Source organism: Netta rufina, assembly GCF_964035555.1.
Source record: "Netta rufina genome assembly, chromosome: 5".
NCBI classification, from domain to species: Eukaryota; Metazoa; Chordata; class Aves; order Anseriformes; family Anatidae; genus Netta; species Netta rufina.
The window spans coordinates 10,932,305-10,958,619 of record NC_140128.1 but is presented as its reverse complement, the minus strand read 5'-3'; the positions used below and the strand labels follow the sequence as shown (position 1 = coordinate 10,958,619).

Here is a 26,315-nt window from a genome sequence, read left to right as displayed (position 1 = left end):
CTATTTCTATATTTGCTATTTTACAAGGAAAAAAATAGCACCTTTCTGACTCGTGCTTTTTCCATATTAATTTTGATAAGCTACAATTTCAAGCAGAGCTGAAGACAAAATTTATTTTACACTTCACCAGATTTTTTGGAAGAAAAAAGAAACTTAGTTTCAGTCTCGCTAACGTTGCCACATTGATGTAAGAAAATAAAGTAAAGGTGCTTAATAGTAAGCATTCTGCTCTGAAGCCAGATCAAGAATTCAACTTGTGTGACTTGGAAGGCTTTAAAGCTCTAACAGAAAGGGGAAATGTCTTTTTGGAAAGAAGCCTAGTTAAATATAAGCTTTACATTGAGCTTCTCTTACTATTTGATAGTGCTGTAGACAGCCATATTCACAGCAGCTGTTCGGTGTGTCTTCTCCAATCAGTAGTGGAAAGAGATGGACTAGCTTTCCTCTAGGAAGATGTTGAGAAGGAAAACGTTAGTCATGTGCTACTATATTGAATACGTGTCCTGAAAATATTCTTGTAAGGACAGAGTACAAATGTGAAGACAATGTAAGAAAGAGAGCTGTCATCCTAAAACTGTGGGGAAGAATTGAAGAGGAAGTTGTCTTCTGTCTGTTAGGTTGCTTCCATGTTGTTCAGGTGCAAGTAGAAGAAGTGTTTATTCTTTCTCAGTACCCAAAAGTCATGGTTAGGTTCGAAGGCATGTATCAGCCAACTAATGACAGGAAACAGGATTAAAATACCCGAGTGATAATATTTGCGCTGTTTTGGAAATAAGGTCTTTTGGCAGAGATTATTTGTTCCTTCAGTGGCGTGACTTGAATTTTCCTCTGGGTATCTATCCATCTAGTAGTTATTAAATATGTTTCAGGGCAGTCTGTGTATAGAAGCAGAATAAGATGTTCCAAAAAATTTTCATCAAACGTGAAATTTCCAGTTATGCCCTGGCAGTGAGATTCAACTGAAAGGAAATATTCTCATGAATGGTTAATACTGTTAGCAGAGTAACATGGCAAAATTGAGTTGTAACGTCTAGTCTCTTCTGTGGAAAATGCGATGCCAGAGAAGAAAGCAGCAGGAAAAGTGTCTTATCTAAGAATGGAAGAAAAATCTCTTATGTGTTTTTAAGATGTTAATCATTTAAAAAGAAAAAATGTAAATTTTTTTGCATGTCTAAAAATCAATCTGTGTTTTGTTGTTACAGTTTATCCCGACATCTGCACCATTAGTCTAGTAGCTGTGGGGGATATGAATAAACATGCAGACAAGCTGCTCTTCTGGGAAGATGTATATGGCTTTGACATGTCTTGCATGAAGAAGGCTGTAATTCCAGAAGCGGTTGTGGAGGTGCTGGATCCAAATACACTTATATCTACAGCCACTGTTATTAAGGTACCATACCAGATCCTTCTTAATAGTTCAGTAATCAGGTCAGAAGTTTCCTTCTATTATTTCTTCTTGTGTGCATTTTTTTTTCCTCTAAGTATTTCTTCTTCACAGATGATAGTCGTCATGGATGCCTTATGTTTTACTGTCTTAGCTTGTTCACTAGACTCCCTCTTTAGTCCATGTAATAAAATCCACGTTAAGGGGCTTGACACATGTCTGTCTTGACATCTATAACAATTTGTGTGACTTCAGGTTTACACGTATCTGCTCTCCTTGTATGTAAGGAGAGGATAGAATGATCAATGCAACTGGTGAAATACAGTTTGTAGATCTGTAATTTTAGGGAAGATAAATTCTAATGTTAGTGACTTTAAGCACACGAAACAGTAGTGTTGAGATCAAGAAAGTGAAGCTGTAGTTAGCCGAGAGGTTTGTTTGTGCTGTAGGTGAGACAGAGGTACTTTTCACCTGTATGCACCTGTATTTATAGCACTTTGTTCTAACTCAGGTGGAAATGAAGTTCAAAAACCTCTAGCAAATGGGTCAAGCTTGGTATACTAAACGAAGAACATGCAATGTGCTCTAAATGGACAACTGGGTGGAAAAGTTAAGTTACATCGGTTTATTAGACAAGAAAACAAACAACACATCCTAACCCAGAAAGTTGATAATAACTATAGTTAAATTTGCCCAGTGCAGCCTACAAGCTGCTGTCATTTTAAAAATGTCCCTTTTTAAGTCTGTAATTACAAGCAGTCACTGACCAGCACAGTATGGGCTCAGTGAAATTTGTCATTGTGTAGCATTTCTAATAACTTCTGTACCTAATGGTTTTATACTCATTTTTTCTCAGTAACAATCATGGTTTTTAAAATACACTCAAGGCTATGTATGAGCTCATTGGCTGGAATTACAGTAGAAAGTAGTAAAATTAATGAGTTGAGCAACAGCGGCATTACAGGTAAATTGTTTTAATCAATAGCCATTCCACATAACAAATAGATTGTATTTTTGAGAGAAAGTTTAAAAATGTTCCAATTTATCATATGATGATTACTGACGATATTTTAGTCTACTTGTTCATACTAGCTGCTGCTTGTTTTGAATAGTTAATAATGTAAGTTTTCAGGAAGAAAGATAGTCCCTGAAGAAAGCTGAGGCAGCATCAAGTAATACTGACTAATACTGCATGTAGGATTTAATGTCAACAAAATAAGACATGCTTGGATAAAGTACTAAAGTACTTTGTACAGGGCCAGCATGATAGAATTTTCATGAACTAAATGAAGACTGAGGATTTTAACTTTGAAAAATTGGTACATCTGTCTTAAAAAAAAAAAAAAAAAGTTGAAGTGTAGGTTGCAGTGTGATCTGTTGGTATTGATATATACTGGATGCCATTGTTTTGTGAGAATGTGAAAGCAGAGAAGCAGTTCTCTGTCCACTGTGTTCTTCCTCATTTGTTGTGTCACGCTCACAACTCGTATGCTGATACCCCGGTGGTTGTGCTGCTGTTTGGTGGGACCCACGTAGGCTGGACAAATGGGCCAATAAGAGACCTTTGCAGTTCATTCAAGGGCTGTACAAACTGCACACGTGGGGAGGAATAACCCCCCATTCCCATACAGGCTGGGAACCTTACTGGCTGGAAAGCAGCTTTGCAGAAAGGCAGCTGGGGGCCCTGGTTAAGACCAAGTTGACTGTAAGCCAGCAACGAGCCCTTGCAGTAAAAGCAGCCAGGCAGCCCTGTGGGCTGCACTAGGAGGATTGATGCCAGCAGTTCAAGGGGGGGGGAGCTTTGTCTGCTCACGAATCCCAGGGAGCTCACTGGTGGATGGCTGTGCCTGGTGTTGGCCTTCCCAGTGCATGAGCTAGCTGGATGTACTGGAGGGAGTCTGCTGAAGGACCACAAAGCTCATGAAGCATCTGAAGCTATGTCTGTCATGCAGGGATGCGGTTCCACTTAAACATAAGGAAACTTATTTTACTGTGAGGGCAATAGAACAATGGCACAGGTTGCCCAGATTGGTTTTGGATATCCATCCTTGGAGATATTCAGAAGCCATCTGAACGTGAGCTGGAGCAACCTGGTATAGTAGATGCGGCTTTGGTTAAGTGCTTGGACGAACAGGTTTCCAGAGATGGTTTTTGACCTCAGTTATTTTGTGAACAATACAAAACTAATCTGGCAAATAATAATAAAAAAAAAAAGTTGTCTTCTAACCCAGATCAGTTGAATACTATAGTCTACCATGTGGCTACAGGAACAAGAAGTAAAACAGGTCAAAGTTTAAAGAAAAAAAAAATGTGGAAAGAGGTCTCAACGAACGCTAAGAATGCTTCCTCAACAGAAGTGACTTGACAAATTGTGGCCATATAAACTAATTGCTGCTGAGGATATGTGTATGTGTGCTTGTGAATGCTCGTGAATGTCAACTACTGGGAGCTGTCATGAAGAAAGTTACCTAAGAGCAACTTGCTTGAACAGAGTGAGCTACCATGCTTAGTTCAAAACAGCTACTAGTCAGTATTTTTTTGTGTTGACATTGAGGAAGAGGGATTTTGTGTATTTGGGCAGTGTACGTATATGATTAGGCTGTTTTTAAGTCTCCTCTTGGCATTTCAAAGAGCTGTGTTAGTATTGGTCTATAAAAGTTATCTTTTTATGGAGCAACCGAAAAGCACGTAAAGGTCATCCAAAGAGACATCTTAATTTCTTATAAGCACTGTTACTGACGGTATTGTTTTTTTCCTTTCAACAGCGTATCGACTGTAATACTGCATCCACTTCAGATTTAGAATTCTCTTCGGAATTCACCCTAACAATTACAACGAGTACAAAGTGCACGGTAAGACATTTTATTTCTTTACGTATGGTCAGTATCACATTGAACTAACAGACAGTGTATTTATCATCAATCCTTGGTTTGAAACTTTCACTTCAACTTTACAGAGGTGTGAAATGAGCCCTCTCTCTAATGAGAGGTGAATATTAAACTCCTATAGTAGTATTATGATATACAGGTACAGGTAAGATGAAGAAGGGAAGCATAATGCATCTTAGCATTGTTTTTTTTATTGTTGTTGTTCTCTAGCCCATTTTTGGAAACACAACATTTCTGTTCAGACAGGTTGTTACCATTGTGCTGCAGAATATTATAGTCAGAGTTCTCTGAAGAGCTTTTCTGAGTTGAATAAGATAGTGAAAAAAATAGAGAATCTGGGAGACAGATAAATTATAGCTCTTGCAGTAAATTTGTAGCAGCTCGTATGACAAACACAGTTTGTCACACAGGGAAGTTCCTAATCTTCACATGCAAAGACTGAAGGGGAACAGACATTTGGGTGATAAAGTTTTTATTGCGTCTGTCATTATGTTTTGTATTTAAGTTAATATACTGTATTAATTTACTGTACGTAAATTAATGAGTTATATTCAAAAGACCACTAGTTCTAGAAAGGCTATGGAATTTCATCGATGGGGTTATTGTAGTAACAGCAAACATAAGCTTATTCATCTTGATATTATAGGGTATGCTGCATTAAATTGAATGAAGACTCCCCAACAAATGGGTGACTGATCTTACTAAATTAAATATTATTTGTCTATGAAACACTAATCAATATGAAAAGAAAGGGGGAAAAAATGTTTTCAGTCCGACCTTCAGAATTAAGTAAAATCTCGGTGCCAGGGCATGTTTGAAATACTCTGAAGTTGCACCTACATTGTTCAGTATGAATTTATGTTAACATGTGTTCATTTTGCTGCTTTTTTTCTTGGTCATTGATTATCAGTTAGTAATGGGAGAACAGAGAAATACTCATTTTTGGATTGAAAGTTGAGTTGAAAGTGTTCCATCTTCATTTCCGCAAGTGCCCATGTTCTTTTTATTGTGTATATTGTTCGGGTTTTGAAGTCGAGGAAGATATCCAAATGCAAAGTTTGTAAAATAAATATACTTGTGTGTGAGTGACTTCTGAAGTAAAGATAGTCTGAACATGTTTACATATTCCAACTATAATAATTATAGTTAAAATAGTTAGAAATGTGTAGATTGGTACCTATGTGGGGATACCCTAGGAATTTTACTTAGTTTTGATGCACAGGTTGCTTTGTTTACTGGAGTTGTGAAGGAAAGAATCACACAGAAGGATTTGTGTGTTGTTTTGTTTTCCTCTAAAGAAATTTTAATAAAAAGAATACGAGCATAGAAAGTGTGAACATTGCAGTGAATTCTGTAGACGTGAAGCTCACGAGACTTGGGAAATACCTGCTTTCCCAATTGCTGGACTATTAGAGGAAGAACTGTTCTGAACTAATTTACAGAACCAAACATTGCGGTATCATAAAGACAACAACTTCTATGAACAAGACAAAAGATGAGAATTGGAATTTTCCCATCACATTTTGAAAGATTGGTTACATGCCTAAATTCAAATAAATATTGCAGCAGGAACTGTCATGTTTCTCAGTCCAGCCTATGAAAGCCTCCAACTTCTTATATATGTACATTATATCTATACTACTTTTTGTTTCTGTGATCCAAGGAAACAGCTTCACTTAGGACAAACAATTTCAATTCACTGGTTACTTGAGAAAACAGACGAATAGGGTCAGAACATGTTTCTTAATGTGAAGTGCAAAGAAACATTGGAGAATCCACGTGCCGCAGTGCAAAGAAAATTTTGCAGTTCAAAGACAGTCAAGCTCATCTCCCACTTGATACCTACAACTTTGGTAAAGAAATGATTTATCCCAAAAAACTGAGTTCTGTTTTTATTGATAGCTTTCAAATTCAAGTGATTTTTAAGCAGCTTGCATCGATGTTCTGTGATGTCAGAGGGGTTGAGAATGAAGATAAGGTTTGGAAGAGGTACAAAAAATTGATTAAAGAGGAGAGAAAAAAGCCATTACTTGAGGTTAACAAAGGTATAATCTAATGTGTCTGGAAACTCAGTTTATACAATTAACTTGTTGTTCTGTTACCTAGGAGATTTAATTCTAACAGCTTTCATGAAAGAGGAGTTGGAGTCTCAGGTATAGTGGAGGATTGGCAATTATTTTGTATGCGTCCTTCAGCTCTAAAATATTGAGAGAAACCCCTCTTGCTAAATCCATTCAAGTCTTGGTCAATTAAGAAGCAAGATAGACTTGATAGATCTTATAGATGTATATATATCTGTATACAAACATACAGACTTGTTACTTTTAGTACAAACCATGTGGTTGAATTGACAAGACATACAAATAGGGTAGTGGAGGGCAGACAGATAAAAATAGCTCCTGGAAACATCTTGGAGCTTCATCATCAATTATGTATGTATAATATGTTTCCCTTTTCGAATTATGGGGAAAGATTTAGAGGATTACAGTGTTTTAGTTAATCATAGATTTACAAAATAAGTCTAGTTGCCTCGACATGGTCAGCTTTGATATCAGACCAAGCTCTACTGGAGCCCTGGACTAGTTATCTTAATTCGGCCACTTTTGAGTAAGTGATTAGTAAATGGAAATCATTACAAAATCTTGGTGATATTTGATGTTTGCATAGAGCAAAATAGCTTAGTTAGTAAAAATCATTTTCCCTAGCACTAGACATTTACAAAAATATAATTTCAATTCTATGCTGCTGATTGTGGTAATAATCAGGTGACTGACAAAAAAAAATGTACACCTGCATTTTACAACTTGAAGGGTGAAGGTATGGGGAGTAGGGAGAACAATGTTTGTGAATTTTTGCAGTGAATGCAGGTTCTAAAAAATGATCAGAACTCTGTAAAGTATTTTGCACTTCATCATTTAGGTTTATTGACACTTTGAGTGAAATTTCTACTCTTTCTATGATGGATTGTACAAGTTTAGTTGTGAGTTGACAGTTCATCCATCATATCAGGCTGCCTAACCTTGCAGCAAATGAACAATGAAAGTCCATTATTTATGTTGAGAATTTTTGAGGAGATGTTTTAGGATTGCAATTTGTCCTTTGAAAATAACATTTGATGCTTCTCTTGTTTGCATCTGTTTTTTGTTCTACTGGCTTTTTGTTTTGTTTCAGTTTTGTTTGTTTTCTACACAAGAAAACAAACATTTCCCACAGTTCTAGCTTAATGTACTTGGCTGCTCTGTTTTGTGATTATTTTTTTTTTTTGCATGTTTGGGTATTAACGTTTGAAAATGTTAGTTTTAGTTACAAAGAAAATATTCCACCCAAAATAGCAGTTGGAAAAGAAATCCTTGTATGCTTGTGTGTGTTTTTGTTTTATTTCAGTTGACAACCTAAAATTGATTTCTAAGGAGTTTTTTCTTGGCCCTTTTTCTGTCATGTAGGTGTGAAAACAGATTTATTTGTCCTTTTCCAAGTGCTGCAATCAACAGCAAAGCTAAATTCATACCACTGTTATTGTCAAAACTTGACTACTCTTAAACTCATCTGTTTAAGAAACAACAAAACAAATGAAAATCAACCAAAAGACTTGAGATATATTAGCAATTCGGTGGATCCAGTTGCAGAGCGGCTACTAGTTCATGCAGTTATTTGAGTTTTGGGGAGTGTGGCTTGTGTGCTGCTTCCTTCCAAGGTACTACATGAGTGCAGAGGGCTATACAATAGGTGTTCTTCCATGGAGATGTATTGACAGCTTGGAAGGCATTGCTGCTACTGTTGAACTTGTTTTAGCAGAAGCATAGCACTGATGAGAAGTAATTTAGCAAGGAATTGTGGCCTTAACCAGTTGTAGTATGTAACATAAAATTAATCATTGAAAAGCTGAACTTTTAGCTGGCGATCTGTTGCTTCCTCCCATCAATGTGTTTTCTTTATGTGGTAACAGGACAGTAAGTAGTAAAAGCTGACAGGAATCAAAGCAACAAGGTGGTCTTTTTAGCAACTAATTAGCACTTTAGCTTTGATTGTATTGGAACAACAGCAGGACCCCTCAAGGAGGAGAGGCTGCCCTTCTAATTTCAGTGGTAAGATGCTCAATACCTCCAAAGTCTGACCTTAGTTTCTCTTTGGTCTTTTTTTTAATCCCCTGTAGTATATACTATTTGAAATTGTGCTTGTTTGTTTTCAGTCTTGACAGAGAAATTGACCTCTTCATTTCTTCCATACTTAATTTCTGTTGTTGTGAACTGTTCAAGTAATCGCATCTGGATGTGTTTTGTAAAGGCTGTAGGAAATCTGTTCCATGTTGCTTTGGGGATACTTAGGAACAGCATTTTTTTTTTTCTGTTCTTTGGCTGGAAGGACCACAGTAAAGGTTCTTTTCAGAGAGGAAAAAATCTGTTAATTTTTCTTTTTCTTCCCGTGGTTTACAGCTTAGTATTACTTACTAATAGAAACGTATCTGAGTTGTCTGTCCTTCCATCTGTAAATGATTACAAATTACTGTCATAGTTGGTATACATATGAGAGAACGTAAATATTTATCTAGTAGAGCATAAAATCACATTTAAACAGATCAGCCTAACATTTCTGTATGTGCATCCTAACGGTATCACAAGTGATCCTGAGATGTACTTGTTCAAACCATACTCTCTAAAAATGCTTCATGCTCTAAATAGGTTCTCTTCCAGGTCTTGAGGCAATTAGATGGGTCTTCAAAAAAATCATTATTATCCTGAAAAATATGGAAAGATTGAGTGAAAACAATTATTTAAATCTGACAGCGACCTTGTGTGTGGTCTTCAGGATTTCAGAAGTTATTCTGGAGTGGGGGGAGGAGTCAAGGTTTTTCTTGGAGCAAGTATTCTTCCTGTTAATTTTTTCTCCCCTCCTACGGTTTACTACTTGATAGTACCTTGAGTAGTATCTCAGTAGTATCTTAAATGTATTAAGCTTCTTTATCATTATTGTAGCTTTCAAAGATGGGAGAGTTTCGAAGCATGAAGCGACTGCTTAGAATCATTATATTAAATTGATGCAAGGCACTTTTAGTGCAGGTTGACTTGATTTCAGTCTTACGAAGATAATGGCCAAAAATAAATTAAATTAGCTAGCAAAAGTGCATTTTCCTGGTAAAGAACTAGGGTTTGTCACTGCTGATTTTAATGAGACATCTGGCTAATATCAGTTAGTAGATGCTGCTAGGAAAATATTCCATTAATTGTATTCTAAGTTGATCGCTGTGTGAGCTTTTGAGATAAAATATAATGGTGATTACCCTCAGTGCAGAAATCAATTGACAAACTTTCTCTTTTGTTTGCAAGTGTTTCCCCTGTGAGTCCATCAAGGTTGATCTTTCCTAGCTGAATAACAATATCCCTCGGGAGGAAAATGGCAGTATCTCTTCATTGCTCCCGGGAGATCTTGTCAAAGAGCAGAGGATGCGTATAAAAAGTGGGAGGGAGGAAGGGGATGAAAGAAGGATAATGAACCAGAGGACGTGACTGATATATTAAAACCTTCAGGAAGAGAAAGGAAATTAAGTTGACTCGGGAGAAAATTATTTTGACTACGGAAAATCTACGCTGAAGTTGGCTTATATTTTAGACAGTTTCATCCTTTCATGTCCAGTCTTGCACTTGGAAGCCAAAAGTAACTATTAGCATATCAGCGTTAGGTGACAAACAACATTTTTTAGGTAACAGTTGGAAATCTGGCTTAGGGTACTGCTGCAAAACACACCTCTAATGCATGATTTCTCTTTAAAGGAAAGAGTACCATATCATGTTGTGAAGCAGGATTTGGCCTTTGGAGCTGTTCAGTTACCTTGGAGCCTTCTCTACAGTTGTGTCCGGATTCTTAATTCTTTCTAAAACCCAAAACTGTTATTTTTTTTAGTAGCAAGGGTTTTTCATTTTTTTCCTCCTGTGATAGAAACGCAGCAACTCTGCCGCATGGGTTACAAACATTCCATCTCCATGCTTGGATAAACTCCATCAAAAGCACATTATCTCCCACTTCTGTGGCCAGCTGTCTAATTGTATTTGTTGTAGCCACTCACTGTTGGAACATGATACTAGTGAAGAGCAAGAATGATAAATTACTCACTGTAGGTGATAGTGATGATGATAATTTTTAATTTCCTTGTTCCTCAGTGAATTGGTAAGGTTGCCTTTACGAGCTCTAATAAGGAGTCGAGCACTGTCATTTGTTTTATCCTGTTAAAAAGCCGTATAGAACAGACAGCCATTTTCTGCACAAAAAGCCTTAGTATTCAGATATATTTGAATTAATTTGATAATTTTAGTCTTTTTCTTCCCGTTCCAGCTAAGGCTATAAGTCGAAGAGTATAAATAAAGAATATGTAGTAATATTCATCTTTTACAGCTGTTAAAGCTTTTTATGATTCAAATATTTTGTACACGTTACATGAATAAATGAAAATAGGTTCAAGATCGCTTTATCTTGAAGGGAAGGAGAATTTGTGGAAAAAATGAGTCATGTCGGGTGGAAGTGCTTCATTTACTGTTTTTTATATGCTTGCATGAACACCTTAGAAAACCTCTCTGGTGGGTGAATACATTAAGGTATTTTATGTGGACTCTGTCAAAACCGGGGTTTGACAAAATTGGGTAGATGTTAGTGGCTGCTGTGATGATTTCAGAAATACTTGATTGTAAGTTGCTGAGTGAACTCTTGCTCACGTTGGTAGGATGCTGCTTGGCAGTCTCAGTAATGCAGATAGATTCTTAATTATTTCTTTAGCTCTTTATTTACTCTTCTTAGTTCCCTGTGAAGTAAGTGTAGGCAGTTAGTTCTGGGGTTAGGGTTTTTGTCGTCACAGCTCTGCTTTCCTCCTGGCAATTGATTTGAGAACAGGAAAAATAACGTTCCTGCAGTCTTAGCCAATAATTAATATCCTTTGAGCCTAGACCGGGGCTAGATGCTAGGCTGGAGTTTCAGGCACTTATTACCAGTTTATAAGTCATTATTTTTGTTTACCTCTTTCATGGTATTCAAGAGACTGGTACTTGAGGGATTCTTTCAGAGAAGGCATAAGTTACTGATGATTGATCATTGGTGAAGTTGTAGATAAGTTGTCAAAGGTGGAGCGAAAAGATGAAGAAAATCTTCACTCTCCCATGTAAGAAATAACTGTTTATAGTTCTGCTTAAAACAAAGGAAACCAAGGCAGTAGTTAGAAAATGTCACCTAGAACTTAGAGATATTAGTAGCTGCTTTGATTTTCTTTAGGTTGAATGTGTGTAAAAAACAAACAAACAAAAAAAACGACCAAGGTGACACCTTAAATAAAAATCTGGCCAGCCCTTTATTCAACTGCAATATGCCTGTGTCTGTGAGATGGTTGTGTGTCTGTGAGATGGTTGTGTGTCTGTGAGATGGTTGTGTGTCTGTGAGATGGTTGTGTGTCTGTGAGATGGTTGTGTGTCTGTCACTTGTAAATGACTTTCTTCCCCTTACATTTGTCTGTGTAGATGCATGTGTTAGATTTTACAACAAAAAGGGAGGACTCATTCTTCCTTCAATCTGTAAGCACTGGCTGGCATTGTCTTAATTTGTAGTACTGCATATTTAATAGAAGCTTGTGATTCACTGTTGCAGCTACTGCACACTTGTTTGTTGTGCTCTAAAGTGAAATGAATGGAAAACGCTGCTAACTTCAATTTTACTCAATTATTTCAGTGAAACATACTTAGAAGTGGAATACACGCTGTGCATCTCAGTGTAAGATTTTAATGAAAAAACAAGTTGAGACATAAGAGAAGATAACTACTTCTAAAAAGACAGCAATCACTACCTACCTTTGCATCATCAGTTATTTCAACTTGTTGGTTTGTGGAGGTTTTTAAATTTTTGAGAGAGATTCTGTTTTCAAATATACAGGATTAGTGATTGCAGACCAAATCACAGAAAGCATTAGCTACATCTACTTCGCTTTTTTACAAGATATTAGCGTGGAATACTAGAATGTTGCTGTAGTGGTGCAAAGCTTAAATGTAACTTGAGGATGTGGTGGTTGTTTTGTTTGGATGGTATTTGGTTTTTTTTTTGGTGTGTGTGTTTTTTAAAGCATTTGGGAGTATTAAAGTGGGCTTCTGTAATACCGTCAGAGATTTTAGGTTTTCATAGCTCTTTTTAAGGTGCTGTGTTACTGGCAGGGGAATGCATGCAACCTAGCACATAAAATCTTCTATGTGAAATCAAGAGGACTAAAGGAGGAAGGTAGAAAATGTAGACTGGAGTTACTGGGAGGCTTTGGGGTAGATTTGACCCCTTAACTTGTGTTTTGGTTATGCTAAGCCTTGTTTTGTGGTGGTAAATAACGTGCTTCCTAGATCAGTGGCTTTGTAGTCTCAAATAAAATCTTAGTAAAAACCTCAACAATTTACAGCACTTGTTAGCTAGGTTTTAATATATGACAAATGTACTAAAGCTTTGATTACATAAACTCAAGAAAATCTGTTTGACTTAAGATATTCAGACACTTAAGGTTTGTGTGAACAGTGTTTTGTTTAACTTTCTTAATCTTATCTGCAGTTAGAAACCCCAAGATATGCTTCTTGTTGGCATCCAAAGACTTAGGGAAACAGTTGGAAAAAAAACACCAACAAACTCCTTAGATTTCTAAATTGCAATATCTTGTCTTAAAGTTAGTTGTTAAATACTGTATAGACTCTCTCCTCTATGTGTTTAACTTAAAGCATAGAATTACTATTTAGCTATAAATGACTATGGTCTTAATCTTTGCTGGTTTCCATAGCTCACCAAAAAGGTGGGACTTTGTTTTTTGTTGGCTTGTTTTTGTTTGTTTTCTGTCAGGTTTTAATGTCCTGGAGAAAGTGTATTTGAAAAGTCCGTGCTTTCAGTCAAGAGATGTCAGATAGTAAAACTGAGGAGTTTTGAGGAATGCCTGAAGCTGTGCGCTAGAATTTATCCTTAGCATCTTGGGGAATTATTTTGTTAGAATATTTTTCTGTGTTTTTTATTTTTGAATTTCTGGCTCAACAATCCCTTCAGCGAAGGCAGTAGATCGATTTTAGACCTTAACAAAAAGAATTGAATGGATCAATGTAGGAAAGACTAATTCCTGGAAGTCTGCATAAGATGGTCTTTGTGATGTGTAATACCGTTACTACTTGATTTAAATGGTCAATGTCAAGTTTCAGGTTTTTCAGTTGCAATGTTTTCTTTCCATTGGCAGCGTAAGAAATAAAGTAGTTATTTATCCTGGTCATTTACAGAAGCTGTACAAAATCCTGTTTCCCTGAGCACAGGAAAGAAACAGGTAGCAGGGAGATGGTTTCTTTGCTTATAGCTGCAGTCTCCTTTCAGCCTGAACTCAGTCTCCCCAAAATATTCATCTGGTGGAGACATTTTCTCAGGGTGCCATGTCAAATGTTTCTGTTAGTTCTTGCTGCCAAACATATGGCTATTTGTATTCCCCCCTCCCCGACTGTGGTATGTCTGCTTGGAGTTTTAGGCGCTGCCTTTGCTTTCTGCTCAGAAGTGTATCTTGATAGTCTCATTTTCTCTGGAAGCCGTTTTTACCCCCCTTTGCAATTCTTAATGTGTTTTTGTTGTCTCAACCTTTATCTTTCCTTCCCAGTAATCTTATCCTAAATTTTATCTGCAAGCATATCAACAGTATTGACCTGATGATTAAGAGGTGTTCTTACGGCTTCGGAGATGTCTGAGTAGCATCCAAAAAGATGGTGCATCCGTAAAAGTAGTCTGATGGGTCAATAAAAAAAACTTTGTCAAAACCTCAATCTTCACTGAAAAAGGCATGTTAGAGACAGGGCTGTAATTCATTTGGGAACGAGTTTCTCAACATTGAGTGATAGGGTCTTACTTACAGGATGGAAGAATCACCATTTCCAACATCTGGTGCTCATTTGTCATGAAGGTCCCTTAGTATCTCTGTAGTTGTTTTTGGAGCTTTCAAAGCTTCTCTAGAGTGCTGTTAGTTGAAAAGCTAACACAAATAATTTAGCACTTTTTTTTTTAATTTTGTTTGAGGTTGTACTCACATCCACGTTATCTGTTCTGGATTTAGACTGGAAAGGAAAAATACTGGAATGGTTTAGCTGTCATTTGGATTACCTAGTACATAATGATAAAGTCATGTGCCATTCACTTGTTTTGTTACCTTGATTTTGTAAGTGTGTTTGATGTCTGTCTTTTTCTTCGCAATCTCTCTGACTTAATACAAAGAACACGCTGCAGAACTTGGCCTTTGTAACTATTCAAAATGACCACTTAGACTTAATAGACTTAAGAGAAAAACACTATTGCTGTGAGAAGGATACAACCATTTGCAGTAAGTGTTCATGTAGCAGGCTTTCCATCACTGAATCGGACGGATAGCTTGTTTGGATATACTATAGCTATCAGGAGGAGCTTGTCATCCTGCTATCAGGGGGATACAAGTTCCTAGCATCTCTAGTAGCAGTTTTTCAAAAGATCTCTTCTGAGTCATTTCTTCAGACTGACAGAGCAGAAAAGCTTAACTGCCTTGGGTCTATTTTCAGGTTAGCTTTAGCCTTTTTGTAGGAGACGGTAGGAAGCAAAGGTGAGTGTGGATAGCATTTCAGAGTTGAAATGGTGTAGCTGATTGTCTTTTATTAACATCTTCCAGTTCTTTCTTGAAATGTATTTAAATTATTTGAGCTTGTGGGAGTCTAAGGATGTTATCGTCAAAAAAGCAGGCCATCATTAAAAGGCTGTGTAACTAATAGTGTAGGTAAATTTTTTGCATGCAGATATTTTCTATTTCTTTTATTACTGAAGCTGGAAGACAAGTCCCGCTAGTGAATTATGCACTGAAGAGAGAAGCTCTTTGAGGCTAGGAGTGGGATGACAGGAAGGACAGAGCAAATGTTCCAAGGAATCCTATGGAGAGTTACTATTAAAAACTGCTGAAAGGGCCAGCATGAGGCATTTGCGATTCTTTTTCCTCATCTGTGTATGTATTAGTAGAAGAAAAATACCCATTGCCTGGTTAGGCTCTGCTTCTGTTCTCAGCAAATTTTTATGGACAATGTTGTTAAGCTATGCAAAGAGTGAATACGTCCCTCATTTTTTATGTGTATTTAGTGTGAGGGTCATGGAAGCTGTAGATGACAAGGACTGAAGAACTGAAGTTAATGTGCTTGTGGGCTTGCACATATAAAAAAAAGTACTTTTCCATATGTAAGTTCAGGTGTAGTTAGGGTGTGGAGGTTATTTTGGAAACTTAGCCTAAGATTAGGTTTGTAATAAAATGCAATTGTAGGGTTTTATTACTGAAGCTGGAAGGTAAATCCCACTAGTGAATTATGCACTGAAGAGCGAAGCTCTTTGAGGCTAGAAATGGGATGACAGGAGGGACAGAGCAAATGTTCTTGAGCAGAAATCACAATAATTACATACATATATATTCATGATGGTCTTTTTCTTGAATGTCACTTGCTCCTTCATCATATTTGCCTTTTTCTATTTTTTACAGGCAGTTGCTGGTTATTTTGATATATTTTTTGAGAAGGATTGTCACAACAAGGTACGTGGTGTTATGGATTTTAAAAACAGGCTTGAAAGATGAGGATTTTTTCTATGGTTTTTCTACCTTGAGTTGTTTGGCAGCGAGTTTTGTTGTAGAAAACACGCATGTGTGTTTGGTAATTGATTGATGTATTGTGGTATTAAAAATGGTGTTCTTTAATGAAAGTCTTGAACTCTTCCATTGCAGGTCTTGTTTTCAACTGGTCCCTGGTGTACCAAAACGCACTGGAAACAAACAGTTTTTCTCCTGGAGAAACCAATTCCTGTAGAAGCAGGTTTGTTTAAATTCAGTTGTGGTGCAACAATGGTTGTGTTACACTGCTATTATCATTTAAATGTAAAACAGTTCAAGAATTATGTGTTAAAAAGAACTAGTAAATACATCTTTCAGCTGCTGTTTAAGAACTTTCTTGGCTTAAGCAATGCAGTAGGAAATATATAGATCTGTGTTCTGTAAAATCAACATAAAAAGTGTGTGTATATATATATATGCGTTTGCACATGTATATTTAAGTGGGCATATGTCTAATGCAGCTCCATAGTGTTTTTTATAAGAAATTAGTGTCTCAAAGGAGTTTTGTCTGGCACGGGGGAGATTTAAGACTGCAACACTGTTATTAAGGTTCTCTTAACATCAGTTACGTTCTTAAGCTTCATATCGATCAAATGATTGCATAGGATTTTCTGTACCACTCATAAGCTATGCTCTATTTCTTATATAGGTACATGCATGGGTGTTGTACCTGGCACTTGTGGGATTACTCTCTAAATAGAAAAGGGTTTTAAAGAGCTCACAGCCATGAACATGATCAACTGAAGTATGGGAGATGTGATTTTGATACGCTGAACACTTTTAAGAAGTGAATAACTACTGTAATATGCTCTATCTTGAGTCTGACATAAGTAAACAAAGCTTTTGTTGTCGCCAGGTTAACCCAAAATTCAGATGATAAATTGTTGGAGTAAAGTTTAGAAGATAAAAATGATATGTTAGTGGTTTTAATTACCTGTATTTGGTAAGTTTTGAAAGTACTTTCCTATGCAAGTAGTGAAGCGTTCTTTGTTTCATAAACATAGAAATGTGTCCAATGACCATCGTGGGTCATTGTTTATAACCAAAGGAAATGAAATAGCTATATTTTTATGTTGGAAAAAGGGCACATTATTTGTCTACTTACCCACTAAATACGTGCTTACCACAGTTGAACTCCTTCTCAGCTCATATTGAGGGCTGTTTTTCTTTAGGGACTATCAGGAAGGACCTAGAGAGGGTCTGGCAATGGGGCTCGGTTCTGCTGGTCAGTTAAGCAACTCACAGTATTCCATGGCCTTGAACTGAAAAGTTTACAAATAGGCCAGACATACAGGGGAGAAAGAGCACAGAAACGTATGTGGATCTTGCAAAAGAAATTGAGGTCAAGAGGTTTAAAGGTGATACGGAGGAGTATTGAGGTAGAAGGGGGTATTGTCTGCTTTTGATAGATGATAATTATGAATGTACAGTGGTGATAGCAGCATCAGGCCTCAATTAAAACAGCTTTTGTGATTGCCTCATCCATCTAGTAGCCATCACAGCTTTTTAGCAGGAGTGTCTTTCCTGAAGGCATTAAGGACTATGTTATGTGACTAATCTTTTTTTTTTTCATCTTTTAAGTTCTTCAATGATTTTTACTTTGCATATTTTTAGATCCTTGGGATGCACATGTGGTTTGGTGCATTTGTGCTTGGCTTGTGTTCTGTTCAGTTTCTAGATGAGACTGGCTAAGGTCTCCTTGGTGAAATTCATTATATTTCAATGTCATAGAGTGTGAAGTGATTTATTTTTTTAAAGTGCAATGACATTTGTTAGAATATGCTCGTTATTTAATATTACATAGATCATTTGACATTTACAGAATGTCCGAAATTACTGGGAGGTGTGTCTGGATCTAGAATTCTAGTCTAGGTGCTGTGACTTTCCGAAGACAACTGCAGAAACAGTGTGCTTTGAAGCAGTGAACACAACCACCCGGTTGACCTTCAAGATCACTTTTACCATAACTTCTTTCTTCCTCTTTATTAGCTCACATTTTAAAAAATTATTCCTGTACTGAATCTTGTTGCTGCTGTGCTTCTCTTTTCCTTCTGCTTGATTCCTACTCTTAGTAGTTATTTAAGTTCCTCTTTCCCATCTTTTTCTGTTCTCTTTTTATCTTCTATAGAAGATAGAAGCCAAGTTTTCTCTGTTTTTAAGCATAAGAGAAGTTTCTGAGAGAAACATGGACCTAAGCTCCTTTTCCTTTGTAAATTCCACGTTAATTTCTGTGGAATTTTTTTTTTTTCATGGAGGATATAACTGCATCAGGGCAGAAGGTATTTCCTGATAATTATATAAGAATGTTCCTTGATTTGAGTGACTTCTGAAAATATCTTGTTTCTGACTTGGATTCGTTGTCATTCCAAAAATCTCTTACAGTAACATAACTTGAAGAAAAAGAGATTTCCATATCTTTCTATTTTTCATATTATTTCTTATTATTTTCAAAATAGTGACTTTTTACTATTAATCTGTGGTAATTCGTGTTTAACTATATTCCTTGATTTCTTCAGTCTTTCCCTTTCTGTTTTACTAGCTAAACTAACTGCTCATGCCTGTCTTGCAGTATGGCTAAAGTTGCACTTGCAGCTGTTTCTTGTCTGTCACTAAAGTTCATTGATTAATTAGCACAACTTGTCACCATTTGGCCATGTATTGTTGCTGTCTGGCATGGTGAACTGAACTCTACTCCAAGTGCTTAGCTTTTGGGGGAGATTTTTTGTCTTCAAATTAACTTTTTTTCCATGTGAGTTAGCTGAAGAAAAGGGTAAATATATTAGATTAAACACATTTGAATCATTGAAAGAGTTGGCTTTTTTGCCTTTCCTTGTACTTACCAATATTCAACTGTCATATGTACTAATTCTTAGAATAAGGAATGTCTATATGGCACCGGGACACAATGAAAAACACCCAGTTGAGACCAAATGAGTTGTTCGAGCCAGAACAATCTCTTTTTGTAGTGGATAGTGGAAAATAAATAGAACTAATATCATTTGAATCTTTTAATCATCTGATTAAAAAACAGCAAAGCGCAGTCATAATGCAGTTAAGGAAAGCCGAGGAGATAAACAGACACACAGAATGTGCTACATACTCCAACCACAAGCTTGGTTCCATTTTTAAAGCTATTATTGAGACAGAGCTGCTTCTTTCATGATTTGGCCAGCTTACTGTGGTGCCATTTGCTTCCAGTGTTTTAATAAGTTGTGAAAGAGAGATTTATTGGTATAAAATACTTTGAAAACATTTTCCCGTTTTGAAAACACATCTTTTAGGCAGGTTATTTTTTATTTTTTTTTTCTTTCCCGGTAAAGAAAAATGGTTCCCTAAAATTTTTAAGTCTGAGTAATAAAGCTGATTTCAAGTCTATCAGAGATGCTTTATAGCTTTTGGGGATGTGCCTAATCTGGTCATAAAACAATGATGGTATTTGGATTTGCTCTGCGAACGAGGTTGAGCTTAGAGGTATCTGAACCTGTTGGGTATTTAACAGAAAAATGCCAGTTGGTGCCATGGTAAAATTCCTTTTTTCCACTGTGGTAACTATGTATTTTTCTCAGCTGTTTGACTCCAGGTTATTTGTTGTAAAAGTAGCTCTATTTTCTCATCCATGGGGAAAAAGAAAAGTGATTTTGATCTTGTTCCTACTAATAATAGAATGAAGCCATTAGCTGCCAAAGGATGCAGCGTGGAACTAATCCTCCCTGCGTTGCCGTTCCTGCTGCAGCCTCTGCTAGGTGTGCAGGGTTTGCAGATCCTCTGAGAGGAAATGGGAGAAACTTTACCTAGTTCCAGATCTGGAGACTGAAGCAATAAGAATTGCAACTAATTAGTAGAGACTGGAGCAGTAAGAATTACACCTAATTAATACATAGGATTTGCTACTGAATTACAGCTTCATACATAACTATGATAGATAGGTTTGTGTATAGCTTTAATGGATAATTTTTGCTTATTTTGGTTTAGTCAGGGGACAGAGGCAATCTTTTGCTACTAACATATTCTGAAAAGCTAGTTTTCGTCCTCACCGACTGTGACGAGAGACTTAAAGCTCGTGTGCGATGAAGTAAGAAGAGCGTCAGCAGGTTGGATAGGCTTTAACTGCTTAACACACAGTAAAAATAAAGAAACTAGAAAAAGAAGCCAGGTGATACTTTAGTACCAGAATTTTTTTTTTCACAGACAAGAGTACTGTATTGCAGACTCCCTGTGGAGTACAAGGCTTCACTTAGCAGCCCTTTCAGTAGCTTGAAAAACTCTTTATTTTCAAAATTAAAATTCATATGCCAAAGCTGTGTCTTTATCTTAATAATGGTCCAAATATGGATCTTATTCTTCCATTGTATGTTGTGATACTGCTGCTAAGTTTCATAAACAGAAAATTACATAGGGAATGTCATTCTCTTTTGGTTAACTGAAGGGTTTACTGAACAGATAAAAAATACATACAAGAATGATTTCAAGGGGGTGACAGGATCTGTTCGGTAACAGTGCATTAAGTTAAAACCCAGATCTGTATGCAAGCAAATTCTATTAGCAGTAAAGCAGCATATTGTCAACATTTTGTGTTCTTGGTAGTGCCTTGCAGTGGAAATAAAACCCTAATTTGTTTGTCAGTGGAGTTATAAGAGGCTTGCATAGCAAAACTGAAGAATGCACATGACTAAGCCCCTGTAAAATCCATGATTATCTTGAACTCCCCAGTCTCCACAATTGGGTAGCTGTTTGGAAATGTACAAACTTGAAAACATAGATTTGACTACCTGGAGAGTTTTTTTTATTAAGAACAAGCAAACAACAAAAAACTACTGTCACAAATAATCTGTTCTGATTTTTTACTGAAATACTTCAATATTATGTATCCCAGTTGGAACATTTGGTTCCTAATTGAGATTTTACTGTTTGTTTTGCCTGTCTACAGTTGCAGTGATGTTGCTTTTAAAAACTGGTAACTGTTAAAACTTGCTTTTGAGGTTCAACTAGATCTTGCATGTCTTGTGATGTAGCTTTTGAAATCTGCTTAAAATCATAATGCTTGCTTCACAGAAACATCTGTGTGTACATCAGGCACTAATTGGAGAGAGTCTCTTCTCGTGGCCTTTTTATCGCACTGTAAGTTAGTAAAAGTTCGGTATTTATGGGGAAAAGTTACAGGGGCTTCTTGTGCCATTCTGTGTGGTCCCCTTTGCTCTTGAGACAGCAAGGGGATGTGATGAGTACGGCAGGAAGAACATAGTTCTCTCACAACTTCATTGCAACTGCTGAGAGGAAAATTGAGGCAGGATACACAATGTAGGATCTCTATTTCAAAATGTAGAGAATTGAGACTACTTCTAGGTGAGTTAATGCACCTGTACAAGGTTGTCTTAACTTACTCAGCAGGCTGTATAGCCTTCTTTGGAGGTGTCTAGTTGGTGGTTTGACTTGCAAAGTTGAAACAACAATTGATAGGAAAACTTGCCAAGGAAAATGCTTAGGGTATGATGGGTACAGACAACCTCAGTATAGTTTCAGAGCAAGGCTATAACAGAAAGGAATCAGTAAACAACTGCTTAATTGATCAAACTAACTGGCCAGTGTAAGAAGGGTGTCACAGATCAGACGATATCACTGACTTTGGTATTGCTCTGCTCAGTATAGAAAGTGCTCATTGGAAATTACTGGCTTGGTGATGCAGTTAAAAGAGACATGGTCAAATGGGAAGGTGAGGGTTTGTGTACAGCTGCAGGTGCTTGCAGTTTAATTAGGTGGGGAGAATTAAGGATAAGTTACTGAGTTTAAGGGAAATGCTATTGGTTCTGCAACAAATCAGCTCTCCTGCATTCTTCTTTGTTTTCTAAAGATAGATGGTATGTAGAAACTGTTTCCTAGCCAACTCTTCCAGAGTAATGCTTTCAAGACTTGTTTTTTACAGTTGCTTGCTAGCCCTCAGTGTTATTTAAGATGGTGACTCCAGTTTGTTGAAACTGGGGTGGAAAATGAGATAATGTTTAAATTGTCAGTCTCAAGTGAGCGCAGCCTTATCTTGAAGAGAGGTGTCAAAATGCACTGGTACGTAAATGTTAAGGCAAGTGTGACTACCCTGTAAAGCCTGTGGTTGTTACAACGTGGGGGATTGTCACAACCTCAGAGCAGGGATTTGTAAAAGATGCTTCTCAACAGCAATTTGGAAGGTGTCTTCAGCCCAAGTCTACTGCAGTCTTACAAGAGCTCTCTTTGAAACACTTTAAGTAAGATCTTTGAAGTCAAATACCTTAAGGTTGGGCGGGGGGGGGGAGGCAGAAAAAGGAATGCTTGGAGTGTGTTCATACTTTGCTTGCTGTTAGTTTGATAAAGCTCTTCTACAAGAAGAAAAGAAACTTTGAGAGATCTTGATTGCTAGCTGCGTTCATTAACTCATTCAATCTTTTTAATAATCAAAAAGTGAGAGGGCACCAAGCTGTATTAAAGGGCAGGAAGCATTGCAGGTTCGTTGCCATGGATCATGTCAAGCCTTGCATAGATGCTAAGGGTATGTGTGTAGGAGACTGCACACAATCTTTGGCTTCAGTCAAGTCATTTCAGATGAGTAAGGTTACAGACTGAAAAATACTGTAAATAACTTAAGTGACAGAGGCTCTTGCGTTGAGAGGTATCTGGTCTGAAGAACTTGCCCTACGGATGATGGTGTCGCACAGAAGTAAACGATGTTAGTTACAGTTTCACTGATGATCAAAGTCAAAACCAAAATGAACTATTTTGGGTGTTGAAAGTTAATGTATACAGGGCGTACAGCAGAGCATGTAATAGGATGTGTGATACTTGGCAGTGGGTCAGTATGGAAGTAGGGATGCGTTTTTTTCCCAGTGCTAGCAAGCTTCTGCAGTGGTTCTGCTGAATTCAGTTTCTTTGTGGGACGAATTTCAGGACTCCCCAAAGGCTAATAAAAATGCTTGAAGGGGGTCGTAATGGATTCAGTTTTGTCCTAATCAAACTGCAATGGCACTGTGTAGTTTACTCGCATTCAGCTGAGCGTGATAAGAGCAAGGTGATGCAGCTGAGTCCCCCAGACAGCTTCCTCCAGGCAGTTCATAGGACAGCAGAACAGTGAAAAAACATCAGTCATTTTATATCTACGTGACATTGATTAATTGTTCAGAATTGCCTTTCTGTTACTTGGTTGCACTGCTGTTGCTTGGTTCAGCCCTCAGAAAAAGACTGTTTAGAAAGGCAGATTTAATGTGGTTACTGCATAAGAAATAGCTGAGAAAAAGGGACCGCTTCGTTTCACTAACTGTATTTAGAAACAGAATTTGAGGGTTCTGTTCCGTAAAGTCAAATGTAATTTTTGAAGTTATATTTATTTTTTACCATGTTTACTGCATTGTTCTGTATTAAAATGCTTTAAATTATAAGACTGTTACAGGCTGATTGAAGTCATGTAATTTTAATTCTGTTCCTAGATGTTTTTTAGTCGTCTTACGATTTCAAACACATTCCGTATTATAGAACGTTAACATAATCCAAGTAATTCATTTTGCAATGCAGTTCTGAAAGTCTTTGTGTTGAAACTAAGCTGAGATTCCCAGCTGGAGAGGGACTATAGTGCTTTTTTTTTCCCCCTTTTAATTTATTCATACTGGTCAGATGTAAGTATACTGGTAAGATGTAAGTAAACTATGAAGAGATATTTTTGGTTCTTTGCAAAACACATTGTGTTGTATCAGTCATTTATGCCCTAACAATAAAGCCGCACAGGAATGAAGCTGAATCTGTGACTGTTAAATTACCAAATAGAACAGTTTTTGGATCTCCCGTACAGTGTTGCTACCACACTTAATCTTGCTGAAAAGTTTTTTCTGATACGATGCTTCATACAGTGGATCTTGTGTCAATTCTTTGTTTGTATGTAGCTGAATAACGTGTCAAATGGAGACTGCTAAAAATCTCGCATATTGAAAACAGGCCCAGTTTTGGAATTGCTATTTGTTTTCTTTTTTTCAGTAAGAATATTGAAAATTTCAGCCTCTTAACAGGGCATGAATAGTTGGTTTTAAAATCACATTAAGAAACAGTTGGGAAGTACTTGGTATCCAGTGGGATAGAAAAGCAGTAACAGTGGCTGTGGCTGGTGTGAGGGTTGGAGATGGATACAGTGGAGCATAGTAGAAGAGCAGCAGAGAACTTGATGCTGTAGTCCTGGGTCATCCCTGCTGTAGGGTGTTCTGTAGAATCGTCTGCTTAAGTGCAGCTGTTGTATTTCTCAAGTGATGGTATAAGATTGCTCAGCAGTGGGTTTTCTACGTATTTATAAGTCTAATTGAAATTACAGGTCTTGTTAAGGACTGAAAGTACATTGGGATTTTATTATTTTTTTTAAATATCTGCAAGCAAGTCTTTGCAAAAGCATTGTGAAATAAAGAGAGCTGCTTGCTAAGCTCATTAAAAAAAAAAAAAACAAAACTAAAAATCTCATATAGGTCCTGTTTCCTTACAGAGTGAGGCAATATCTATATTTGTGGTTTTCTTTCTTGACATGTTAGAATATTCACTAATGTATAGTTAGCTCAATACAAAAAAAAAGCAACTTGTACAGTCCTCACAAGGCCAGAGCTAGAGTACCAGAACAGAATTTATAATTCCAGAACTTTCACAGTGACATGGAACTTCCAGGTAAGTTCGAGCCTTAACCAAACCTTACAGTATCTGATTGAAAGCCACCAAATAGAGTAAGATAGCTTGATTAGGTTGGATGTTAGGAGAAACTTCTTTACTTAAAGGATTGTTAGGCATTGGAATGGGTTGCCCAGGGAAGTGGTTGAGTCACCATCTCTGGATGTCTTTAAAAGATGTTGAGATGTAGAGCTTAGTGATATGGTTTAGTAGAGGACTGGTTAGTGTTAGGTCAGAGGTCAGAGTCGGTGACCTTGGAGGTCTCTTCCAACCTAGACGATTCTGTGATTCTGGGAGTACCACAACAAGGTGTAAGTCCTCTGACCTCAAAATTAGTCTCTTGCTTGAGTGCTTCATTGCTCATACCTTCCTTGAAAATGTTAATGCTGTTGGCTTGAGGGTTTATTTTTTTCTGACTTAAACGTGACGTTATTTAAAAACCTGACACACTGTCAGATGTAAAAACTTAAGATCTGTTCTGCGTCTCTGCAGTCCAAGCCTTTGAAATTCAGTTGTTCATAAGCAAACAAGCGAAACAAAGTGTTCCTCCCCCCTCCCTTAATCACAGGTAAAATTGTCATATCGGTTCTTTGGGTGGGTCAACTGAGAAAGCATCTACATAACTCAGCACCTCACCAGGTCTAACTGCAGTCATTTGACGTAGATTCATTTTCAAGACCATTGGCTAGAGCTTTGAAAACATACAAGAAACCTTTGTAGACTTGTTTAATTCTGACTCACTGGGAGCAGCTTCTTGTACAACATAAGCAGATGTAGTGCATCTATCCGGTTACGCAGGATACACGTAATACACAGTAATTATGCATAGTAATTTCTTTCTTTTTTTTCTTGCAGGGGAGGCCCTGAGAGGAAAGATAACAGTTCGCAAAAACAGAAAAGGTCCGCGATCCCTCTTTATAACCCTTTCGGTGAAGGACACAAAGCAGACCTACGGCCTTCAGTGAAAGTTCTACATACAGCTTTGAGAAATGTCAGATATAACTGTTAGAATGAACAGTTGATAACTGTTGCTAAATATCCAAAAATGATAAACTCCTGGATTTCTATGTGTATACATGCATGAGAATATGAAAATTGTACCTGGAACTGAGAGAGGAGTGTTTGGATGCTCTTACAGTGGCATATGGCGACTGGTGACATAGTGAGATTCTGCTGTGTCTCACACGATGTGGGGGAAGGAAGGAAAAGCTGGATTTGAGTTAGATGAGACTGCTGGGTGAGAAAAAGGCCTTTAAAGTCTTGCTGTGAGGAACAGTGAGTATTATTTCTGAATATTGTTTTATTCTCCAGCTGGCAAATTTTACCATTAACGAGTAAGCAAAATCCTTGTGCAATTTGTTTTAGGAAAAAAGCTAAATGATGTGCCAGAGCAGCTCAGCAGTAGCTGGAAAATCCCGATGGGAGTAAATTTGGATTCCAATTGCAGGATTGCAGCAACAAAGACTTGATTTTTATTACACTTGTATAATTAAAAAGTTGTATCACATTTCAGTTACATTTATCTAAATAAATGATCCAAATATGTTATATAACGTAGTTGCCTGTTTCCTTTTTTTCCCACTTAATTGGAAATTCTTTTATCTCCCCAGTGATGGCTCATTTATTTGCTGTTTTTTTTTTTTTTTTCCATGGTAGCTGATTGGAGCACAGGTGAATGGAAGCGTGTATTTTATCAGTGTTACAGAAAATACTATGAACAGATAGTGGAAGGTGCTGCAACAGTGGATTT

At 37.1% G+C, this 26,315-nt stretch overlaps 1 protein-coding gene across 1 annotated transcript in view; it reads left to right on the top strand.

Moving 5' to 3' along the window:
• PRMT3 (protein arginine methyltransferase 3) overlaps positions 1-26,112 on the top strand; it is a 56,365-nt gene extending 30,253 nt beyond the window's left edge. Inside the window, exons 8-12 of the mRNA XM_084288579.1 lie at positions 1,203-1,390; positions 4,150-4,236; positions 15,782-15,832; positions 16,022-16,109; positions 25,421-26,112. Coding sequence (XP_084144705.1) covers positions 1,203-1,390; positions 4,150-4,236; positions 15,782-15,832; positions 16,022-16,109; positions 25,421-25,530 — 524 coding nt within the window. The 3' untranslated portion in view covers positions 25,531-26,112. The remainder of the gene's footprint in view (positions 1-1,202; positions 1,391-4,149; positions 4,237-15,781; positions 15,833-16,021; positions 16,110-25,420) is intronic.
• The last annotated feature ends 203 nt before the right edge of the window (positions 26,113-26,315 follow it).